This window comes from Parasteatoda tepidariorum, chromosome 3 (genome assembly GCF_982258835.1).
Source record: "Parasteatoda tepidariorum strain Cologne lab strain chromosome 3, Ptep-v5.0, whole genome shotgun sequence".
NCBI lineage: Eukaryota > Metazoa > Arthropoda > Arachnida > Araneae > Theridiidae > Parasteatoda > Parasteatoda tepidariorum.
The window spans coordinates 37,592,784-37,617,844 of record NC_141757.1 but is presented as its reverse complement, the minus strand read 5'-3'; the positions used below and the strand labels follow the sequence as shown (position 1 = coordinate 37,617,844).

At 32.1% G+C, this 25,061-nt stretch overlaps 1 protein-coding gene across 1 annotated transcript in view; it reads left to right on the top strand.

Moving 5' to 3' along the window:
- Positions 1-25,061, top strand: part of LOC122269658 (nose resistant to fluoxetine protein 6-like) — an 83,572-nt gene that overhangs the window by 38,286 nt on the left and 20,225 nt on the right. Inside the window, exons 8-10 of the mRNA XM_087159101.1 lie at positions 17,196-17,289; positions 22,433-22,513; positions 23,037-23,205. Coding sequence (XP_087015227.1) covers positions 17,196-17,289; positions 22,433-22,513; positions 23,037-23,205 — 344 coding nt within the window. The remainder of the gene's footprint in view (positions 1-17,195; positions 17,290-22,432; positions 22,514-23,036; positions 23,206-25,061) is intronic.

The following is a 25,061-nucleotide window of genomic DNA, read 5'->3' as shown; positions in this document are numbered from 1 at the left end:
GAGAGTTCGTTTTACAGCTTAACTCTGCACTTGATTTTTCTGAGTGTTGCCTTTGTCAAGTTAATAAGCTTCAGGGGAAAACCAAATTCCTCCATTGTTTAATACAACTCATTTCTCTTAACGCTGTCGTATGCTGCCATAAAGTCAATAAAAAGATGGAAAGTCTCAATATAAAATTATTTTGTCTTCTCAATAACTTGTCTTAAAACTTGTTCTTGATCAATTGTAGATTTTCCTCTTTGAAAACCACACTGGTAACTTTCAACCACCTTCTCCACGTGTGGTAAAAGTCTTTTATATAGTACATTGGAGAAAATCTTGCATGCTGTATTCAATAAGGTGATCCCCCTATAATTTTTACAATCCATCTTGTCTCCCTTTTAGTAGATTGGGCAGATAGAATCATTATCTCATTCAATGGGCATCTGTTCCAATTCCCATATCCTGCATATAATATCTAGGATTGCCCTGATCAATGCTGGCTCCTTAATTTTCAAAAGTTCAGCTTTTATTCCATCCGGTTCAGCAGATTAATTGTTGTTCAACTTCTTAATTGCCTGTTCAATCTCACCTAGGGTAAGCAAACCAGTCTCCTCTACTTGATTATTGGTAGTCCTATAAGATATACCATCAGCCAGGTTTGGTGACTCACCCCCAAGTAAGAAGTCCTTAAAATGTTCTATCCATCTCTCAAGTATTTCTGTTTTTTCTCCTGGAAGTTGTCCATACTTTTTCCTGCAAGTAATTACTCTAGGATTAAACTCTTTTCTGATATTATTAATTAATTGGTATTATTTCCCTGTTTCTTTCTGTGTCTTAAGTGATTCAATCTCTTGGTACATTACAGACATCAGAGTATTCAGATGGCACGGACTGAAGAAAATATCTGAATTGCCTGTGAGTAAGTCCACGAAATAGAATGGTATTAACAAGCTTTACTACTGCATCATGCACAGGTTTCATATTCAATGCAGATTTACACAGAGCATCTTGGCGTATAACACAATGTAGAAAACTAACGCATGCGTGCCAATTCCTCGGTAATTTCTAAGTTCTTATTAACAACTCTCATAAATAACACTAATTGAGCAGTATCAATTAGATCATCCATAGCTATTGAGCAAAATTTAAACTGTGCAATTTTTGACTCTAATTGTGATGTCAATATTTTATCGATGGCTTCGATTCTAGAAGTCACCATTTTACACGATAAGCTTACAGCCTCACAATTATTTTTTATGTCTGGACATGAAACATCACAAACTTGGAGCATACATTGTTTAACAAACTCCCCACCAAACCACAGAGAGGTTTATTATTTTTAGCAATATTGTATGTTACAACGCAACTTGCATGCGTTACGCATGCAAGTTCTTGGGCACTGTTTATCTTCTTGAAAAAATTTCGTCGGTCTGATAATTCTTTGAGAAAGCTTTCTGCATTTTATCTTCTTTCACATTCAGACATTTCCTCGTAGTTGGCATTCTTGTGCTTGGCTGTAAAATGTCTGTTAATGTTGTATTCTTTTCAAACTGCTACAGCTTCATTACAGATAAGACATACTGGTTTATCTTTTACAACTGCACAAAAATATTTCCAAGTCCATTCATCATTGAACACATGGCACTCTGAATCAACTTTGCATTTTTAGTAGCTATTTTGGGGTTAAAAAATAACTCATAAAAGTACTAACCATTTTATACATTTAATGATTTCACCATTATTTACAATAACCTTACATGTGTGCTATTTTTCCACATGAAATGAATAACGTTAGAGCTCGCGCCGGCAGAAAAATCCTCTCGTTGGAGCTTAAAATTCGCAGTTTACCACACGTTAAGTACAATTCACCTATATTAGACACCATGCGTCTGCTTTTCGAGAAAGACAAACGATCGTTGGAGCCATTCTACAGCTATTCTATAAAGAACTTCTGCTTTCAACATTTTACCAATTGAAGCTGTCTGTGCTAACTATTTCCATCGATTTATGATTTGTAGAACAAAAATAGAGGAAGTTGAAAGATCATCAGTACTCTGTTAAAAAACAAGGAACAAAAATAGTTTTAAACAAAGCAGACAAGAAAATGAATGTATAATTTTGTTGCTCCATAGCGGGGGGGGGGGGTTAAGAACGAACACTCTTATATATATATAACAAGCACTATTTATTTATAATTTACAACATTTAAAATTTAGAATACTGAAGATGCGTCTAAACGCAACACCAGCAGGTGAGGAATCTAAACAGAAATTTAGGGAGAGAAAGTCAAGATTAGACTGCGCATGCGTGAAATGATAGTTCGAAAACATAGCCTCGAATGGCTAAACACACGACATCTTCTCCCCCTTTAAAAATAGAAATTTAAAGGTCAAGTATCTCAGTGGGTCGTCCAAACCTTTGTGATCTCCTCGGCTGAAAGGCGGCTTGTTGAGAAGTTGAAGATGGATAACTTCTCGGCAAAACAGTTGAAGTTTGGTTCTAGGTAGGAGATGGTGGACAAGTTTCCGGTGTTGATTTGACAAATTCAGAGTGTTTTTGGATATCTCACCCAGGATCAGTGGATGCAGAAGAATTATCAGTAGTGCCGATGTTTGGGGTTTCAGTGCTGAAACTAATTCGTGGAATGTGAACAGTCTTATCCAAGATTTGGTCACCTGTTAATCACATTTTGTCTACGTGGCGTCTATACAATGTACCTTGCGCATTAACTGTGTAATGAAGAGCTCCATCTTTACTCATAACTGTACCAAATTTCAAACTTGCTTTGGGTGAACAATAGTCTCGAATAGCCATATTATCACCGTCGTGAAAAATGCGATCCTGTAAAGCATACGTGTTTTCCTGACTTTCTCATTGACTCTTCCGACCAAGTCAGGAAGAACAGGATCTATTCTAGTCCTAATGTTTCTCTGAAGGAAAAGCATAGCCGGACTAATCATGGTTGTCATGTTAGGAACCTTGCGATATTGCATGATGAAGGTGATAACCTTTTGCTGGATATTCCCTGCAAAGTTCTGCATGGGACGGAATGATTGCTTTAATGTGTGCAGGTAGCGCTTTGCTTGTTCATTGCTGGATGGTTTGAAAGGGGAGCATGTCTTATGCTTAATGCCATTGCTTTGTATAAATGTTTGGAACTCTTGAGAAGTAAACTGTGCACTGTTGTCAGAAACTAAAACTACAGGTAGACCAAAACGTGAAAAGCAATCTCGGAGGCATTCAATTGCCTTGTACGAATTGGCTGTTCCATGGGCTAAATTTCAAGCCATTTTGAATGGGCGTCAACAATGAGTAGAAACACCCGTTCATATATAGGGCCTGCGAAATCAATGTGCACTCTTTCCTATGGTGCACTGGGATACTCCCACTGATGAACTTTTGCTTTTGCTGGGTCCGTTTTGAACCTAACACAGTCTAAACAGTTTTTTGAAGAATTTTCTATGTCTTGGTCGATATCTTGCCAATTCCCGTAAGATCTATAATTGCTTTCATTTTAAATTCACCAAGATGCTCATGATGCAATTCGTCTAATATTTTTGCTTTGTAGCAGTCTGGAATACACACTTGTTGCCCATACATAATACACCCATCCAGTAAGGTATATTTTTCCTTCCCTTCAAATTGACCTCCATATTGTAATATTTTTAAAAGTTTTCCCAAGTGTTCATCGAACTGAGTGGCCTTTTCTAAATCTTTGGCGGTAACGGGCAAGGTCCTAATTTGGGAAATTTGGTTTACTGCAATATCATCTTTTAATTCCAGTTCTTCAGATTTCAATGGTAGACGAGATAAGCAGTCAGCATTGCCGTGGTCCTTTGTATTGCGATAAACGATATCAAAATTATAATCTTGTAGAACCAGAGCATCATGCAAAAGGCTTGTTGCAGAAAAGACTGGGAGACCCTTTTTACAACCTAAGCCTTTAAATATGCTAAACCTTTTAAAAACTAGCAAAATCTGTCTAATATTTGAAAATTTAGTTTGTAGTTATGAACCATTTCTCCAGGCGAGCAAGCGTGGCATTTAACGTTTTAAGCAGCAAAAAGATCACTAGCACTCCAACAGTTTCACATTATTGCTATTTTTTTCCGAAATTCATTAAATTTAACAATCTTGCTTATCCTAATTCTTTTCGAAAGCCACAAATAATCTAGTATTCATCTGACGCTGACACTTTTATACTGTCCAAATTTTAAACCTTATACAGTCATCTTAAGAAGAATAATTTTTACAATTTTAAAATATTAGGAGAATGATAATTTTTTTCATCCCTCACTCGCTGTTCTATTATAAATTATAAATTTTAAATTAATAAGTGGGCGTTCCTTTTATTGTATATCTAACTAGATTCGGTATAAATAGTAACGCCTACTTCTTCGTCAGATTAGGTATGTGATTATACGAAATAGCGGCAGCGGACACTTCACTCTTTCATCTGTTTATTTACTATTGAGTTGAGGCATTGTTGTAGTTGAAAAGAATTCCACGCAAGGTTCCCACGGTCTGGAAAGTTTTCGAAAGTGATAGCAAAATTGAGATATATCTAGATGTTTTAAGCTATCAATAAACAGTTAATTATAAGAAAATATATGAGTGCAAAAATCAACTCGGTAATAATTTCATAATTCACAAATAAAAGAAGAATTCAAGAATTTATCTGTTATCTTGAAAAATCATAGCCGCCACTCATTTATTTTTGACACTGCCATAGGAAATCGGTGCTCTGCTTGTCATGAGTGAAGCTGTAATCTTGGAGAATGGTGAGATATAATATTATAATACCGGTAATAATATATTCCGCATCTTTTTAAAGATAAGTAGATGTGGCTCTACTTCTACTTTGAATAGTTCTGGTTGTTCAGTACCCCGGTGGGCTCTCACTGATTCATCGGATCTGACGTGACTCAAAGTGATAAAATAATGACATGGCTAGTCATATAGTCATGGTCGGCATGAAAATTAAAATAAAAAATAATAATAGTTGTAATACAGGTGCATGATAAGAAAAAGGCTCCAATGTGCTGTGTATGATATTTTCGTTTAAGATTCTGTGCTGAAGATATCATTAAATTTTGCATGGTCACATTTTTCTGCTTTACTAAAAAATTTGAGGCAATATATTGAGAGAGTTTTAAAAGATAGTTTAAGCCATCTTCTCAAGTTTAATTCCTGACGTAGTAAGGATTCATTCTTGAGCATTTGTAAACGTTCGTAATATTTCAAACTGTCAAATTTATTTAGCTAGTGATCTGGTGCTGTGCACCATGCAGGTGAAGCATCAGTTGATATAGGTTTTATGGTTTGTACTTTGTTAGAGTAGTAATAACTTTAAGTGAAGTGGCATATTTGAGACTTTTCCTACGAGTGGTCTTAGAGCTACGAGTGGTCTTGACATTACATATTTATTTACTACCTTTTAAAATATCTTTAATTACTGCTTATTTTATTAATCGAATTATATTTAAAATAAATCAAAGAGTTAATCTTTTAAGGCGAACATAAAATATTTATTCTTTTTTTATCGATCAATGTAACGGATACTTTTTATTTCATTACTAATGGAGACCCATTAATTCATTCTGCGCCTAATCGAAAACAAAAATCTATTTATAACTTTATAATTCTTAATTTCTTACCGCAAATATGTTTCAATTACTTGATTGTAATAATGCTCATAAATTTGTTGTCGTCTCGTGATCGCCAAGGTATTTTTAATCCCTATATTGATTATGCGGGATTGGATATGTTATATTTTGATAATTACCAATTTTGGATCTTCTCTCCAGGCTTCTCCTGTGTCCGTTGGGAACAATTGCATTCACTTTTAATTTCAAATTTGTGGACTTGGAGTCCCAGCCTAACCGTTTAAAAAAATGTAATTTTAAAAGGAATGCTAACTTGAACTCTCAAGGGAGAGTGTCCGATTTGATCCCTTTAAGGGATTTGCTTTTCTTTATTATTTGTATTTTGTAGATGGCCATTACTACATTATCCATCATACCAATTCTTACTTAATAAATCAAATGTTCACTTAATTGATTTTTTATTAATTCCTGGAGACAATCATTTTACTACATCCATAATTAAGATGAGTTAATAAGGTCAAGAAAATCCATGATGAATTTTTATAATACCACTATATGCTAATAATGGCGTTTGCCATCATCGCCATAGATCTTTAAATGCTCCCCAAGTTTTTGAGATTCAGATGATGTCATTTATATGGTGATCATATAAGTTTATTGTCCGGGCAAGGTGTTTATTTTCCTGCAACACTGAAACAGTTTGGTTAGATATTTATACGCTTTTACTGAATTTTGCTTTGATTCTTTAGTTTTTAATTAATAATTAATTTCTTTTATCGGTATTTATGGCTAAACGTCAGTTTATACACCAATCCTCAATTTCGTAGACAAAGTCTTGTCTTGAAAATATAAAATTAGGATTTAAAGATTTTTTGACAACTGCCGTGTCATAGGAACAGAAAAAAGGTTCTACTTCGAACTGTACTTATTATTAATTCATAAAAATTCACTATCAATTTTACTGAGAATAAAGATATTGACCAATACTGCCATGAAGCTGACAAAATTTTATTTCTTATTAAATTTAGCAAAAATCTAAAACAGGGATCGGCAACCTATGGCCTGCAGCCCATTTACGGCCTGTTTAGTAATTTTGTGCTGCTTAATGCGCTTTTTGAAGCAAGCAACAATTTTTAACTTTTTTCAAATAATAAAATTTAAATTTTTTTTTCAAGTATTAAGTTTAAAAAAAAGTTTTGAACATTGGTGTCCAAAGAAAAAATACTTTTTTACTTTGTCCTACTAATAGCCATATTTATTAATGCTTTTATGCAATTTAATTATTATTATACTCATTATTGTTATTAAATACGAAAACTATTTTCAATTAATAATCATAATTTTTTGTTGATCCAAATAATAATTTATATTATTCAGTTTTTATAAACATTTCCAAAAAAACTACAAATTAAATAAAAAAAATGATTGAGACTATTCAATGCATTGAATAGTCTTAATCCCTTTATCATTCCCTTAATCCCTTAAAAATATCCCTTTTTATAATTTAAATATATAAAAGTAATTTTAAAATTTATGACCTGCCGGAGCATTCTCAATAAACCGATAAATCACATAATATGATCTAGTTTACTCATAAAAATCCAAATTTTTTCCCCCTAACATTTGCATAAATTTATAAAAGTATATTGGGACAGTACCTTTTACCAAGCTACCACTAGTACCTATTACCACGGGGAAAAAATTATCACTGGCGTTGTATGACAAATTTTTACAGCTCTCCGAAGCGTATAAGTTATACAAATTTAAATATTATGATTTATAGTAAATTTTTAATCATTTACAATTATTAAACAATAAATGAAGTTAAGTTTACTTTTATCATAAGATTTGTATAATCAAACGTGTGAAATAAGATAATGAAAACTAAATAGTAAGCTTTTCACAATATTACCAAACTTATTATATTGTAAAGTTTGCTGAAAAACTTTTATATTAACCATAAATTAAACTGAAATTTAAAATGTTTTTTTTTATGTGAGCTTGCAATGATAATCAATCATTAAATTTGTTATGAAAATAAAGCTTCCCCTTTAAATATATACACGCATTAATTATTATAATATGCATTTTATGTCATACATAGTAAAAATATTATAAAACTCACCAACTCAATGCATAACAAAAATAAAAGTGAAAAAAAAAAGAATTCTAAATTTTTTTAAAAACATTATTCTAAAAATTTTTTATATTTTTGATTTTGTTAAACCTATATCTAGATTTGCATATCATTTGATTACTAAAAAAGTGCTTAAAAACAAATTTGAAACATTAATTATAGAAAGAAATTGAAACTTCACCTAATTTTGAGCCATCACCATCGCTAAATTGCAGTATTTCATATTATACGTCATACGCGTTAATCTACACTGGTTATCATAAATTAAGGAAAAATCACAAAAATAGCGATAACTCTTTCAAAAGTAAGCCAAACCGTGCAAAATTTGCATATGTTGTCCACTAAGAGTAGCTGAGTAAAATTGCAATATGCAAATTAGTGGCGCTGCACTCGGCTTACGTCATCTGCCTGGAGCATAAAAGTCCAAGTTTGAGAGAAAGCACACAAATTTTACTGTGATTGCGACATTGAAAATCTGAGATAGCCAATTCGTAATAATGACCTCTAGGCATCATTTGCCTGAAGAACTACGATGGAGAGCCATCGGGAGACTAGAGGCAGGGCAGAGTCAATCAGAAGTGGCCAGATGGCTAAATGTGAGTCCATCTGTGGTTCATAGACTTTGGAGGCAATTTCAAACCACAGATTCGGCATCTAGGAGGTTCAGTCAAGGACGGCCAACTGTTACGACCAGTGCCGATGACCGATATTTGACATTAAGTGCACGCAGGAATAGAACCGCTACTCCGACACATCTTAGATCCTCTCTTGCTGCAGCCACCGGAAGGTTGGTGTCAACGTCAACTGTGCGCAGAAGGCTCCACGAAGGTGGTCTGTATGCGAGACGACCAGCCATTTGCGTGCCGCTCACATCACGCCATAGGAGAGACCGTTTGCAGTGGGCCCGACAACATGTCCACTGGACGTCAGATCAATGGAGGCCTGTTCTCTTTACGGATAAGTCCAGGTTTAGTCTAGAAAGTGACAGTAGACGTTATTTGATATGGAGAGAACCTGGGACCCGTTATCATCCATCAAACATCCGTGAAAGAGATGCATACGGAAGAGGCAGTGTCTGTGTTTGGGGAGGCATATCCTTAGGAGGGCGCACATACCTCCATGTCTTTCCAAGGGGAACCGTGAATGCTCAGGTTTATCGAGACAACATCCTTGATGCTTATGTGCGCCCATATGCCGGGGCAATTGGTGATTGCTTCCTGTTACAGGACGATAATGCAAGACCACACAGAGCTCGCATTGTTGATGATTATCTTCAACAGGAAACAATTACTCGCATGGAGTGGCCAGCTCGATCCCCGGACTTGAATCCTATCGAGCACGTTTGGGATGCTCTAGGGAGGCGTGTATCTGCCATCAATCCGCCCCCTCAGACCCTTGCCACGCTTGCAACTGCTTTACAAGAGCAATGGCTCTCACTTCCTATTGAACTGATAGACCGCATAATTGAAAGCATCACACATCGCTGTTTGTGCTGTATTGCTTCTAGAGGCAATCATATTCCATATTAAAGGTACTTTTTCTATTGCAAACCGATACTTCCAATTTGTTTATTTTATACATGTGCTAATTTCTATACTACTATTAATGTCTGATAATTTCTTTTTATGTTGTTTAATACCTTACTATGTGTTGTATATTGTGGGTAAGTTTCATAAAATTCCATGTGTAATTTCTTGAGTTATCGCGATTTTTGTGAATTTTCCTTAATTTATGATAACCAGTGTATATCTAAAATATAATAATCGTCTTTTTTTAAATTTGATATTTATTTTTTTCTTTAAATTATGTGTTATATACGTCCAAACTTATAATATTCGTCCAACCTTTTTAGTAATCTAGTAACAGATTTATTAGAACGTTTATCCCACAATAATGCTACTGCTTTTTTAAATGTTTTAGGTTTCTGTTTCATGAGGTTTAAGCAAAATAAAAGGGTGGAGAGTTTGAAACTTTTGTTTTTGAATTCTAGATTATTCGTAATAAATTATTTTTAATATCTTTTATTGCTAGTAAAATATTGAAGAAAACTGCGAAGAATATTAACACAGTTAATTAAATTTTAACAAAATTATTTTTTTTTTCGTGATCACTAACAATTATCTTTTTTACAACAATATATATATATATATATATATATATATATATATATATATATATATATATATATATATATATATATATATATATATATATATATATATATATATATATATATATATATATATATATATATATATATATGTTTCCTAGGAAAACAAAAGTTTTATTTCTTGGATTCTTTGAGTAGGAATGTGTGAATTTTGAAAAGATTTTCACCTTCAGGATAATAAAACAAATTTATACTGTATTAATTACTGTATCTCGGCATGTTTGATACAGGTTTGTAAACACATTTCTATGGAGAACATTTTTGTGATGAAAAGATGGAAAAATTTCGTTCATATTTATTAGTTTATGAAATCGAATATAAACTATAAATTCAAATTCAGCTGAACATTTTGATGTTTGTGTAAAATTTGTAATTAATTTCACAGTTTAATTTTGAATCTCCTTGTAAAATACGCAAGGCAAGAGAGAAATGATTATATTCATTGTTGCCTTATGATGTTATTATTAACTAGTGGGCTGCGCCCCCTGCTCGCTAACGCTCGCCAACCCCCGAAAATTGCTACGCAATCTTATATGATTTGCTTCGCTCTCTACTAGCTTAGGTACATTGCAAATGTACAAAATTCTAAGAATTCAAAACAATCATTCAATTCCATATAAAAACTTTTTTTTTAAAAAAAATTACATCTTTTTAGTAAATACTAAGTCGTTAAAATAAATTTGAATTCAAATAAATGACATGTAATTCGTTAAACCCATTAGAAATGTGCTATAGTATAATTCGTGATATAAATCAAAAATCGTCAAATAAATTCGTAATATATAAATTCGTGAAAAAAAGCGCTTTCGACAAAATACTAAAATAGAGATCTATCGACAAAGACTACTCACTTCTGCCTAGCTTAATAGTATGAGATTGCCGCAGCTGATGCTCTCTAGTTATTTCAGTTTCTGTTTTTAAAAGCGCTATATGTTGTGCCACCTCAGCTAGATTTGGCATATGACATTTTTAGCGGCAATCATTGGTCGATTCGTCGTGTAAGAGAAATAGTAACGTAAACAAAACAAAGCAAGCGTTGCCACCGGCGGAAAAGAAATACAGCCAAAATTTGGGAGCCACGTAAGAGAATTATATTTATTAGATTAAGCTGAAATTTAAAGAAAGTTTCCTCACACATATTTACTTTCATTTGTTCTACTTGAAAATGTTCATAATTATGGGTCAAGTAATCTAATACATAATTTTATGCAATTAGACATTCAGATTACCCTGGGGACAAAGTATTTGATTTTAATGATCCTAATTTGGGTGTAGGGATTGTTGACGCCAGAAGCGCCATCTATGAAAAATTAGTGTATCTTATGAATCCGAAGAGCTCGGATGTGTGAAAACAGCGTTTCTCTAATTGACTTGTGTTAATAAAGTGGTGTTTAATTATTACAGTCCGCTCATGAGATTTTTGAGAACTTTTATTTTTATTATATTGAGAATTTTGTGACTCTGAGTTATCGTCGGACCCATTTGTTGGTCCGTCGAGCCGGAGTTATCAGTAGTGAAATTTAGTGGATAATATACCTAATAAAAGGTACGTGATTTATTATTTAGTTATTGAAATTCAATATGTTTAAAAGTGCTAAAAAAGAGGACTATGTTCGGCTTGCTGTCGAGCTTAATGTAGACATTTCTAATCTGAAAACTATAGTTGATCTAATGGCAGTAATTCAGAGTTCTGATACGTATAAAAATAACGCTGAGTTAGTTGAAGAGTTATCAAATAACATAATCGAAGAAAGAAAAAGTGATGAAATCCGATTAATTGAAATTGAAAAATTAAAAACTGAAAGAGTGAAATCGGAACTTGAGCTCGCTAAATTGCGAATCGAATCTAAAAGTGAACTACCTGTTGATAGTGTAAAAAACGAAAGTGTAGAAACTTTAGACTCTCTCATTAAAAGTGTGAGGACTTTAACTCTTAAAATTCCTAATAGACCAGAAGGATGGGGATATTTCTTTTCGTCATTAGAAAGAGCTTTTATTTCAAAAAATGTCCCTGAGAAATGTAAAGCTGAGATTCTTCTCAATCTGTTAGGGGAAAAAGCCACAAATGTAATTACATACATTAAAGATGACGAATTAGGAGATTATTCTAAAGTTAAAACTATAGTTTTGAGAGAATTCGAGCCATCCCCCCAAATCTGTTTAGAGAATTTTAGGAAAGCGCAAAAAATGACTAGTGAAACGTACGTGCAATTCGCGTCTAGATTAATAACGAGTTGGGAATATTATTTAAAGTTAAAAAATGTAACTGACTACGAAACTTTGAAGCAATTAATAGTATCTGATAAAATTAATCAAACACTTGATAGAGAGGTTATGTGCTTTATAAATGTAAGACAAGCAAGTTCTTGGTTTAAACCTGTAGAATTAGCTAAGGAGATTGATTTATTCTATACTTCTAGGGGGAAACCCGTAGTTGATAATGCTAGAATGAGTTATAAAAATAATTCGAGAACTATGTCAAAAGTGTTTCTAACGGATGTAAAAAATACTAAATGTATTTTATGTGATGAAATTCATCCTTTGTATAAATGTACTATTTATAAAAATATGTCTGTAAGTGATAGAGTTGAGTTCGTTAAATCGAAATATTTATGCTTTAACTGTTTAAATAATCATAAAGTAAGTGAGTGTAGAAACAAAATCTCTTGTAGTATTTGCAGAAAAAGGCATCATATTTCTCTTCACTTTCCGCGAGAGCAAAAAATAAATAAAGAAATAGTTTCGAATCAAATGTGTAATGAAAATAGGAACATTCAATCGTCCTTGAATTCTTCTGCACCAATTTTCCAAATGCCTGTGAATTATGAGACGCCTGTCGTCTGTGAGGGTGGGGAAAATATATTTTCTTCTACTACAATGGGAAAGGAATTAAAAACAGTCTTACTCAGCACTTTTGTTTGTGTGATTAAAGATGAATCAAATAAGTGTTTTGAAGTTCGAGGATTATTAGACGTGGGAGCGAATTCTAATTTTATGAGTAAAAGGTTAGCAGATTCTCTTAGTTTAAATAGGTCAAGTACAAATATAACTGTATCGGGAATAAATAATATGTCTCTGAGCATAAAATCGAAAGTTAATGCTACTATTTTAAATAGAGATAAGAGTTTTGATTTAAACTTAACTTTTTTAGTAATTCCTAAAATTACAGAACTTACACCAGCTAATCCTCTTGATGTAAATATTCTATCGCTAAATAATATTAAACTAGCAGATGAAAAATTCTTTATTCCGAGTCCTATTGATTTGTTGTTAGGAGCAGAACACTTTTATGAAATCTTAAAATCGGGTCAAATTTTCCTTCAGGATACAAATTTAAGATTACAAAATAGCGTTTTCGGGTATATTGTCAGTGGGAGTCTTCCGACCAAAAACGAAAATAAAATACATTGTGGGCTCGTTACAGATAATTATGAGTTAGAAAAAACATTAAAAACTTTTTGGGAAATAGAAGATGTAGAGAGAGAGTCTGAAATTTCTAAAACTAAAGAAGCTGAAATTTGTGAAGAGCATTTTCTTGAAAATTATTCAAGAACGGAGAGTGGAAAATATGTTGTTAAAATGCCCTTTAGAGAAGATCCGTCGTGTCTGGGTGAATCTAAGAAAAAAGCTGTAAAGTGTTTGAATTCGTTATGGAATCGCCTTGTTAGAGAACCTCAATTTTGTGAACTTTACAAAGCATTTATGTTAGAGTATTTAAATATGGGTCATATGGAGGAAGTACAAGAGTCTGAAGAACCAGATGTGCAGTATTATATTCCTCATCATTGCGTGTTTAGACCTGAATCCAAAAGTACCCCTTTGAGAGTTGTGTTTAACGCAAGTGCATTAACTTCTACTGGAAAATCATTAAATTGTTTACAGTACAACGGAGGTATAATTCAGGATGATTTATTGTGCATCATGCTTAGGTTTAGAAAACATCAATTTGCCTTTGTTGCTGACATCAAAAAGATGTATCGCATGATACTTGTAGATCATAGCCAAAGAGATTTATTGAGAATTTTATTTAAGGCAGAGATTAATGATCCAGTGAAAGTGTATAAACTGTCTACTGTTACCTATGGCACAACAAGTGCTCCCTTTTTGGCAACTAGGACAGTGCAGCAGTTAGCCAGAGATGAAGGAAGAGACTTCCCATTAGCATCAACTGTGTTGTTACATGATGTATATATGGATGATATAGTCTCCGGTGCAGAGAGTTTAAAACAAGCAAGAGACATTCAACAACAGCTTATATCGTTGTTAGAAAAGGGAGGAATGGAGCTTCATAAATGGTCAGCTAATAACAAATGCCTTCTCCGTGATGAAACTAATGAATCGAGTTATTCATTTACTAATGAAACTAAAACATTAGGTGTGCTTTGGAAACCACAACAAGACAGTTTTGGGTTTAATGTAATAATTGACCAAAGTGAGGTTTTTACTAAACGAACAGTGCTTTCTCAAATCGCACGAATTTTTGATCCCCTTGGTTTGTTGGGACCAATCATCACTAGAGCTAAAGTGTTCTTACAAAAACTGTGGTTATTAAAATTGGATTGGTGTAATGCTCTTCCAGTTAAAGAAAGCGCCGAATGGCACAGTTTCCTTAATTCCTTGAGTGCAGTGAACTCAATCAGTGTCCCAAGATGGATTCTCAGTGAACAATTTCTCATCGTAGAATTACATGGATTTTCCGATGCCTCAGAAATGGCGTATGGTGCAGTAATCTATTCTAAATCCATCAACTCTCTTGGTGATTCAAAAACAAAGCTACTTATCAGTAAATCCAGAGTAGCTCCTCTGAAGTGTGTCTCAATACCTAGACTAGAGCTCTGCGCAGCAGTTTTGTTGGTGAAACTAATGAGGAAAGTATTAAGTGCCCTGCAGCTAGAGGTTTCTAAAACTTGTTACTGGACAGATAGTACTATCGTTCTGGCGTGGATGAGAAAAGAGTGTAGAGACCTAAAGACTTTTGTTGCCAATAGAATCTCTATAATCCAAAAATTAACTGTGAGTGAACAGTGGCATCATGTTGCTTCAAAACAGAACCCTGCCGACCTTGTTTCCAGAGGTATCGATCCATTGAGACTTAAAACATGTGACTTGTGGTGGAGTGGCCCTCTATTTCTGCAACAATCGTCAGTAGATGATTGCACGGATAATATATCTGTAGAGTCTGATGAAATGTTTCTTCGAGAATTAAAACCACCAGTAGTTAGTGAAATTTGTGCCCTAATTAACACAATTGAGCCTCTAAGTGTTATTAATGAATGTTCTTCTTACATGAAAATCTTAAGAATTGTGGCTTGGTGCAAGAGATTCTTGCATAATTCTTTGAATCCATTGCATCCTACCCGTGGAACGTTGACAACAAGTGAACTTTCTCAAGCTTTGTTGTGTGTTGTAAGAAACGTTCAACGTACTTCATTTGTGACTGAAATTCAGTGTTTGGAAAAAGTCTTACCAATACCTAACAATAGTAAACTTTTAAATTTGTGTCCCTTTCTAGATGAAAATGGAATTCTGAAAGTTGGTGGCAGACTTCAAAACAGTGACTTAAGTGAATCTCAAAAACATCCAATGGTTCTGCCTACCAAACATAATTTTACTTCAACAGTGATTAATTATTTTCATATTCTTTATTTTCATGCAGGTGCAGAAACTACATTATCTCTTATAAGATCAAAATTTTGGATTGTTTCTGCAAGAAATGTTGTTAGAAAAATTGTCTTTAATTGTATTGTGTGTAAAAAGGTAAGTTCTAGGTCTAAACCACAGCAAATGGCTGACTTACCAGCTGCTAGAGTAACCATTTCTAGAGCCTTCTCTCGAACTGGACTTGACTTTTGTGGACCATTTGTAGTTAAAAGCTTTATTGGTAGAAGTAAGCAGGTAAAAAAGATATTTATTTGTGTTTTTGTTTGTTTCACAACAAAAGCTGTACATTTTGAAATAGTGAATGATTTAACAACAGCTGCATTTTTAGCTGCTTTTAAAAGATTTGTATCTAGAAGAGGCAAACCTTCTGAGATTTTTAGTGATAACGGCCGAAATTTTATAGGTGCAAATAGAGAATTAAAGTCATATCTTAAATTACTATTTAAATGTGAGAGTAAAAAGGAAATAGAAAATTTTATGACTAATGAAGGAGTTAAATGGTATTTTAATCCCCCTTCTACTCCACATTTTGGAGGATTATGGGAATCAAGTGTAAAGTCTCTGAAATATCACCTTAAACGAGTAGTTGGAAAAACAATCTTAAGTTACGAGGAATTTTTAACTTTCGTAGTTCAAATTGAAGCAGTCTTAAATTCTAGACCACTCTGTCCTCTTTCAAGTGATCCAAATGATGTTGAAGCACTAACACCTGCTCATTTTCTTATTGGTTCTACTTTAGTAGCAATACCTGAACCTAACTATACTGAGGTTCCAATGAATCGTCTTAGCCGATGGCAATTGGTTCAAAAAATGACTCAACATATTTGGAAAAGATGGTCAGTAGAGTATCTTAATAAGCTTTTAAATAGACCTAAATGGTACAAGGGTAACATAGATATAAAAGAAGGTGATTTAGTATTAGTAAAAAATCCAGATGTGTATTGTCATTTAAAATGGAATTTAGCAAGGGTTATTAAAACTCATCCAGGTAAGGATAACAGAACCAGAGTTGTAACTCTTAAAGATAAAAATGGTACATTTAAAAGGCCAGTAATTAAATTAGTAACTTTGCCTCATGTTAATTAAAAATTGTGTTGATATATGTTTATGTTTTATTGTTATATATTTGTATTTTTTTGGTTTGTTTTTATTTGTTTTGTTTTTATTTCTATTTTGTTGAATGCTGCGTCATTCAACGCCCGGCGGTATGTTGACGCCAGAAGCGCCATCTATGAAAAATTAGTGTATCTTATGAATCCGAAGAGCTCGGATGTGTGAAAACAGCGTTTCTCTAATTGACTTGTGTTAATAAAGTGGTGTTTAATTATTACAGTCCGCTCATGAGATTTTTGAGAACTTTTATTTTTATTATATTGAGAATTTTGTGACTCTGAGTTATCGTCGGACCCAGGGATTTCAAATTTGATATTAGTTCTGTTTTGAAAGCTACATATTTTTTTCCTTCAAAATGGCATATTTAGTTTAGTTCATGTTTTGTTTAAATGTACAAGTTTTGAAATAGGTATTGGTTTATATGCATACATTTTCACTTGTCTACACGTTTGAAAATAACTTGTGTCAAAAACAATTAACCTTAAACACTGATATCATTTTAACATTTCGTTTCGTTTGATTTCAGATGGAGTATTCCACGGACAAGAATTTTTAAAAGATTTTCTTTTCCAGACTGTACCATTAGGATTTTTGGCGGTTGACAACTTTTTCTTTATGGGGTAATTTTCTTTAATCATCACCATTAACATTTATCCTATTCATCTTGTAAATTATGGCGCTAAGATGATACTTTCTTGTAAGTGGAAAGCAAATTGGAGTTAAAAGAAAAATAGTTTTTGTTCTGGATAAAGAAGCACTGCTACAAAAATAAGCGGCCTGAGTTTTACTATGCCCTTTTTCGAGTTTCATTATATTTTGCGACATCACAATTTAAGAATTTTTCTAAACAGTTTGCATTATTATATTACCGTTAAATTTTGCAATATGGTTATCCAAATAATCAATGATGAGATTCGGCTAACAAAAAAATAAAAAATAATAATTAAACGGATTACTCTTATACCTTTAAAGACATTTGCTTGGATCGTTTTCTTCAATGCTATGGAACTATCTCAAGAAAATCCCTTAAATTACGTATAACAGTTAACTGTAACCTTGGCCGAATATGCTTATTTTGAAGTAGAAATACATTTTTGTTATCGAATCATATGAATTTTTTTGAAACATTTTATTTAGCGTGCAAAGTAACCTCTGAAAATAAGTTTATGGAAATTCAGATATTTTGGGCGATTTACAGAAACATGAATATTTTGCATAAAAAATATTTTCCGTTTTTTATTTTCATTGGCCAGCACTGTTGGCAACATATGGCCTCTTGATACTTCACTGTTGAGCTCGCTTTCGTTGTCATCAAGTGTAGAAGGATCAACATCACCTCAACAAGGAAAAAGAGAAATTACACCGATGCCAAATGCGGGATTCGAACTCGTAACTTTACAGGTATGAAGCCAACTTCTTGACCACCACACAGCTGGTTGGCTGCTTAAGAAAAATAAAGTTAGAAATTTGGACATTAGTAGAAGCAGATTACATAAAGCAGCGCTAGAGAGTAGTGCTGTCTTTATGAAATTCATAGCGAAACCTACTGATTAGTGCACTTAAGTTAATATGACTTTGGATTTTTTTTAATAGCATGGATTACACTTTTTATAAAATTTTCACTTGTAATTTCAAGCAATGAAAAAATCTAATCCAAAATTCACAACAAAAAAAATTATAATAAAATATTCAAATTTTTTCATGGGTTAACCCCTAATTTCGCACGATGTAGTAAATCTGATCTCGACTTAATGAAATAAATAGTTGCTGTGCTATTTTTTCCCCTCAAACAAAAACTAAGGATAAAACTTTTTCCGACTATTTTAGCTAAACAGGAGGACTTTTATTTCTCTTTTTTTCTTCTTTTAGTTTTTGTACAGACGCAACATATTACACTGTTTAATCTCGTTACTTAGATTATATGCATAACTTTCGTTAGTTTGTTTTTCTTTTTTAGATTTTGAACAGGCGCGCAACTTACAAAAATTAATCTCGTTACTTGGATTATGTATATAACTTTCGTTAGTTTGCTTTGTTTCTCTCTTTTTCTTCCTTAATATTTTGTACAGATATAACTTGTAAAACCGTTTAATCTCGTTACTTTGATTATGTGCATAATTTTCATTAGTTTGTTTTGTTTCTCTGTTTTTCTTCGTTTAGCTTTCGTACAGGCACAACTTCTAACTCCATTTAATCTCGTCACTTTGATTGTGAACATAACTTTCATTAGTTTTTTGCTTTACATTTGACATAGTTAGTGGCTTAAAAATCTCCTTTTATCAAAGTGAAAAAAAATTAAACTAAGAAATAAAATTTTAAAAGAAGTGGAAGCAAATCAAAATAAAATAATTAAATCGTAGCAAATTTAAATAAAACACCTAATAAATTCTTGTGCTAAGACTTTATTGTGTGTTATTTCTCGTCAGTTTGTTTTGTTTCTCTCTTTTTCTTCTCTTAGTTTTTGTACAGGCGCAACTTATAACAGCGTTTAATCTCGTTGCTTTGATTATGTGTATAATTTTCGTTAGTTTGCTTTTGTTTCTCTCTTTTTCTTCTTTTAGTTTTTGTACTGACACAATTTGTAACACCGTTTAATCTCGTTACTTTGATTGTGTAGTTAGACGCTTAAAAATCTCATTTTATCAAAGTCAAATAAATTTTTAAACTAAGAAATAAATTTTTAGACGAAGTAGACGCAAATCAAAATAAAATAACAATTAAATTTAAATAAAACACCTAATAATTTCCGCTGCTAAGAAACTTAGGTTTCAGAAATTAGAATAATGATATGAAGTTCTATTTTTTCTCTTTAAAAGCCATAAAATTTTAAATTAGAAAAAATACGAAGAAAAAAATATCGCGAGCAAAATTATTTTAAATAATTTTGAATATTATAGTCATATTTAAGAAACATTGGATTGTTTTTTAAATTATAAAGGAACGGTTAGATTTTTTATAGCGACGCATATAAAGTTGGCATTTTGTACAAAAATCTTATATTGCATATTAACCTAAACACTAGTTTAATATTATTATCCTATAAAATTATATTCTATTATTATTTTTCAATTAGTTAGCAATCCTTGCGAATGCATCAACAATCTCATATTTCTATTTGAATAAGTGCTACGTAAAAAAGTGGACATCAGATCAATTTTACCTTGGCTTTGCTTTAATGCAACTTTGGAATAAAAAATTCTTTTCAAAATATGCATTATAGAAGTAAATAGAAAATATAAATATGAAATTGAGATTTATTTTAAGATATCTTTATACAACACTTTAAAGATAAATCTGTGTAGTTAATTCCTTTTCCTTTAGTATCAAAGGCGTCTATGAGAGACTTGAAAATGCTAAAAGTTGTTTCATCCCATATTTTTATCAAATTTTCCTTACACTTACACTTTAAAGCTTTATCAAGTTTATTTTCATTATTTCCTACAAATTCACGATGGGACTAAGACCAGGGTATCAAGCTAACTACTTAAAAATACATATTCCATTAAAGTCCAGCCATTTTGAGGTTTGTCTTGAAGTGTGAGGACCGGCATGGTCTTGTGGTAACAAAAAGCAGCATGGGTAAAATGTTTCCATAGCATGGATGTGGGAGGGAGATTCCACAAATTGTTGAAAACTTCAATGATTATTTTTTGTGTGTTCAGAATGATATTCTATGCTTAACATTCTGTTGAGAAAATCATAGGTTTTCCAGCTTGTGGTCTTTTTTGAGCGCCTTCGTTATTTTCGCTTAAGAACCCATTGACTTGCAATTTCCTGGATCAACATCCATCAGACCTGATAATGGGAAAAGTTAAAAAACTAATGGTAAATAGTTTGCTTTCAGGAGAAGTAAAATAATTTACACAATTCTTGATTAAGAGCTATTCATTATGATTTACTTTTTCTCGAGTGGGAAGCAAAAGAATCTGGTACAAAATTTTGAAAAACTTTGTTTCTTGAAAGCGGAATTTGATGACGTAGAACTTTCGTATTTTGCTTACGTTATTTAGAGTAAAACAGATTTTTTCGGTTGCAAACATTTGAAGGTGAGCTTAGCGTGTTTTTCTCCAAACGCAGAAAAAGTTGCTCATTTTGGATAGAGAAAGAATATAAATTTTTACTTATATTTATACTATAATTTATACTATTCTATGCCATTAAAAGTAAAAGATGGAAAGACACTTTTGAGTCACTTTGTGAATTAAAGAATTGTAGATAAATGTTTATTGCTCATAATAAATTAATTTCTCTATTACTTTATGCTAGTATGCCTCATTTTTCAATTTTTTTAGGAACGGAATATGACACTCTGCAAAATTGACCAACCCACGAGGACATTAAATGCATACTTTTTTTTCAAAACAAATACGTTCTGTGAGAAGTATAACCTTTAGGCTTCGATTTAAAACACCAATATTTTTAATTAGATTAAAAAAATCGTGAAATTGACTTAGGAAAATAATCTTTGAGTCTGAACTTACTTTTAATTCCTGAATTTCAAGCTAAATGTTCTAAAAGAAAAGAGATGCGGAGATAAATCCTGGATGTATCTTCCTGGATTGTACCATCTCTCTTTCTACTTGTCAAAGGCTTCTAAGTCTTACTTAGTCTTACGTAAGTTACTTAGTCTTACGTAAATGAGCACGCAAGACTGCTGGTAATTTGTGCCATTAAATAAATCAGAAACTGTTTTTGAAACGTGTTTGTTTCTCTTTAACAGTTTTTGTTATGTACCAGAAACAGTTGAACTTTTTTCATGAATTCGAAGAAAAAAAAACAGATAAATAAATAACAAGACAAAAAAATACAGCGAGAATAAATGAGTTAAGAGGCTCTGTTTAATTCTATTAGTCTATAGTGTCCTCATTCGCGTGTGAGAATTTTTCGCATTTCAGTGAGAACGGTCTTTACTGCCGATTTTACTTTCTCGAACAATCTCCATAGAATTTATAATCATAACTTATAATACAGAATTTATATTATAAAATTTTATCAGAAAAATTGTTATTTCATTTGGTTTGTTTGTTGGGTAAGAGTAGGGGAAGAGTCCTAGGGACAGCCATCTACGCATGGCGGGCAGCACTGCCCAAGGGCGTGAAATCCGGTATTTGTAATTTGTATTTGTTTTGAAAAAAATTGTAACTGTAATGTTCAAGTGGGTTGGACGTTTTGGATGCGAATTACATGGGGCACCCTATTGTGTTTATTATAATAATGCTTCATATAAACAGGGTTTCTACGCATTGGAATTTTTTTTTTAAATGCTGGCAAAATGAAGTTACTTATTTTATCACATTAGTAACTTCCAGTGGTGGAATGTGTGCTTAAAAATATATAAAGTGGTGCCAAATAATAAAGCAGAAATCAATTTAAAGTAGTTAATAATGGCAACTTTTCTGTCATATTTGTTTCACGTATGATTAATTTAACAATATAACAGAACATTAAGGTGATTGTTTTCGTAAATTTATACGATTGATAAATATAATAAAAGGTGGCAGATATATTAAATAATTAAGAAAATTAAGTATCTATCACTTTCATAAAAAAAAGGGTGCGCGAACTACCACTAACATTCCGTTAACTCTGTTTTTTTAAATTAAAAAACAAAACATTTAGGGTGACTCTCACACGTACTTTTATATTCGATAATTTAAATTTGAATTTAATCATATTTCCTATTGTTCTATTTAACTAATGCACCATCATAGTATATTATAAAACCATTCAAGTATTGTTCTTTCTTTTTTTCTCCTTATCAAGCTCAGTTCTTCTCTCATACATTTGCATCCGAATGAGAGGAAAAGTAGATATGAAACTATTATTCTTAAAGAGGTATCTCAGGTAATTTCTTTTTATCTTTATGCTCTCTCTCTCAGGTACATACATACCTGTACATTTTCACACTTTCTGAGAAGACTCCAGACAATTTCTTATTTTATTCATCTCTGGTATTTTAAAAATTTGTATCAAATACAAATTTATATTGATAATTTTACTGAAAAAAATATTTTGTATCCTTTCACTTTATAAAAGTAATTGCTTAGATTAGTACTTCAATCAGTTCTTTAAAATTTCTGAAAAGTAAATTGAAAATATTGAGTGGCTACTATTTTACAATATATGATTGATAATTCACAAAGTGTTCATGCGCTTTGTTGAATTATCGTATTGTCATGAACCTTTATACATAATTCTAAAAGCGATGTCAAAAACTAAAAAGCACAACTTTTTACTTTCTTTAAAATTGCAATATTTTAACAGCATAAAGTGAAAAAGAGGCAATCCCATAAATAAGGTGTTAGATTTTTCAGATTTAAAAAATCTGATAATTTTGTGCAAAATTTATTTTTTTCTCGATGTATAGGCTGACTCCAACTATGATGCTAGTTGTAGCATTCTTTGCGATTATCGGACGTTTCGGATCTGGACCTCTGTGGAAAGAAACTGTTACTGATTTCTTGAGCAAGAACTGCCTAGAACGAGGATGGAGGAATTTGTTTTACCTTAACAACATTTTCTATTCGTCGAAAACGGTAAGTTTTAAAGATCAAGGTGAAGTTTAATGTCAAGTTGTACAGCATTATGCTTCCAAGTTCTTGTCCCCAGTAAGTAAACGCCCTGCAAGTCTCTATGAAAAACGAAGGATTCCAGTAACGCTTAGGCTGATTTAAACCATATGGTAACTTATAAGCAAATCAATTCATTAATGGACACTAAAGAAAAAGTTATGAATATAAAAATCACTGCGATCAGAATGGAAAAATTAAAGAATTTCGCAGAAATCACATTAGCCTGTGGTATAGCGGTATAATTTGCAAGCATTTAAAACCCAAAACTTTCAGAACTGTTGGTAATTTTGCCAGAATTTTTAAAGCCTCACCACAAATTCACGAAAGGTCCAGATCTAGTCTGGTCTAGCTGGCCTCCTGAAGCTAATAAAGGCCCTCTTCCCTTTCATCCTGTAATGACAACATAAGCAAAAACAATAGACAGATTACATAAAATGCAACAAATAATGGCACATGTTAACCCCTTGGGGACGGGTGTTTCAGGAAAGCATTCGTGCAAAATCAGAATCAAGTTGTAATTAAATAAAAAACGGTAACTTAAATGTAGTCGTTGCTAATTTGACACCCTTACTTTGCTTTTACTTTAATTATTGTTAGTTTAATCATATATATAATCAATGTTAATTCAAAGTACAACTAAATAGTTTTATTTTGAACAAAGTAATGGTGAATTAAATAAATCAAACAATTATAACTCCTCCCACAAATAAACTGCTAAGGAAATACTTTGATTACCAGTTTTATATTTTTACCCTGATTGATACGGCTTTATGCTGTCACGTATTTGTGACAGTCGGCACGAAAGGGTTAAGGTAGAGAAGAAATAATGGCACTTTGCCATGGTAAAAAGTAACATATAATTGAATATATAGAAAAGTTCAAGACATATTTACAAGAAGGGAAACGAAAACTACACAAAGGGAAAATATTTACAAAAATGGGAAGAATTAACAAATATTCATAATGACAAACAAATATTCATAACGTTAAGATCATAACAAACTTCATTAACAAAAAAGTTTACCTCTGTTGAAGTAGAGTCCCGACCGTCCTACGAAATGTCAAGAATTAAAGTTCGTTGCATATGAACTTTTAAATCATTTATATGTAGTGGTGTGAAAAATAAGTTCAAATAAATAAAAAGTAAAGCACCAAAACGTAAACTTAGTTACCACTAGAATAAATATTTACGAAAAGGTTAGAAATTTGGCAGCTTTGATTATCTATGAGTTTTCCCTGCTCAGGCAAAATTTTAAAATTGATCAGATCCCAAGACTTTGTATTCCTTACGTTGTGGTTTAGTTTTTGAAACATCCTTTTGAAATGCAAAATTATTTTCTCAAGTTTAGGATTCTTTTAAACTTAATTTAATTGATGAATTTTATTTAGTTAATGAACTTTATTTAGTTAATGAATTTTATTTAAGCAGTTAACCCGGTGTTTTTAAAAGTTTGTTTTTAATGCTCTAATTTACTATTAAACCCTTTAGATCAGCAGTTCCCAAACGGTGTTCCGCAGAACTCAAAGGTTCCGAGGGTTAAGATTTTTTTTAGCACTCTAAAAAAAATTTGAAATCTTTACTTATATTTGGATCTAATCAATATTCCATTATTTACTTATATTATTCCGTTTGAAATTATATTTAAAATAAAATGCCGAAGAGTGAGAAAAGAATTTTTTTTTAAAGATATATATATAATATTTCAAACAACAATTAAGAGAAATTATAAAAAGGACATAATACTATTTCACATTGCTCTTTTCAAACCAAAATGAAATGTCTGAATTCTCTAATAAAGAAACATGTTACCCTAATAATC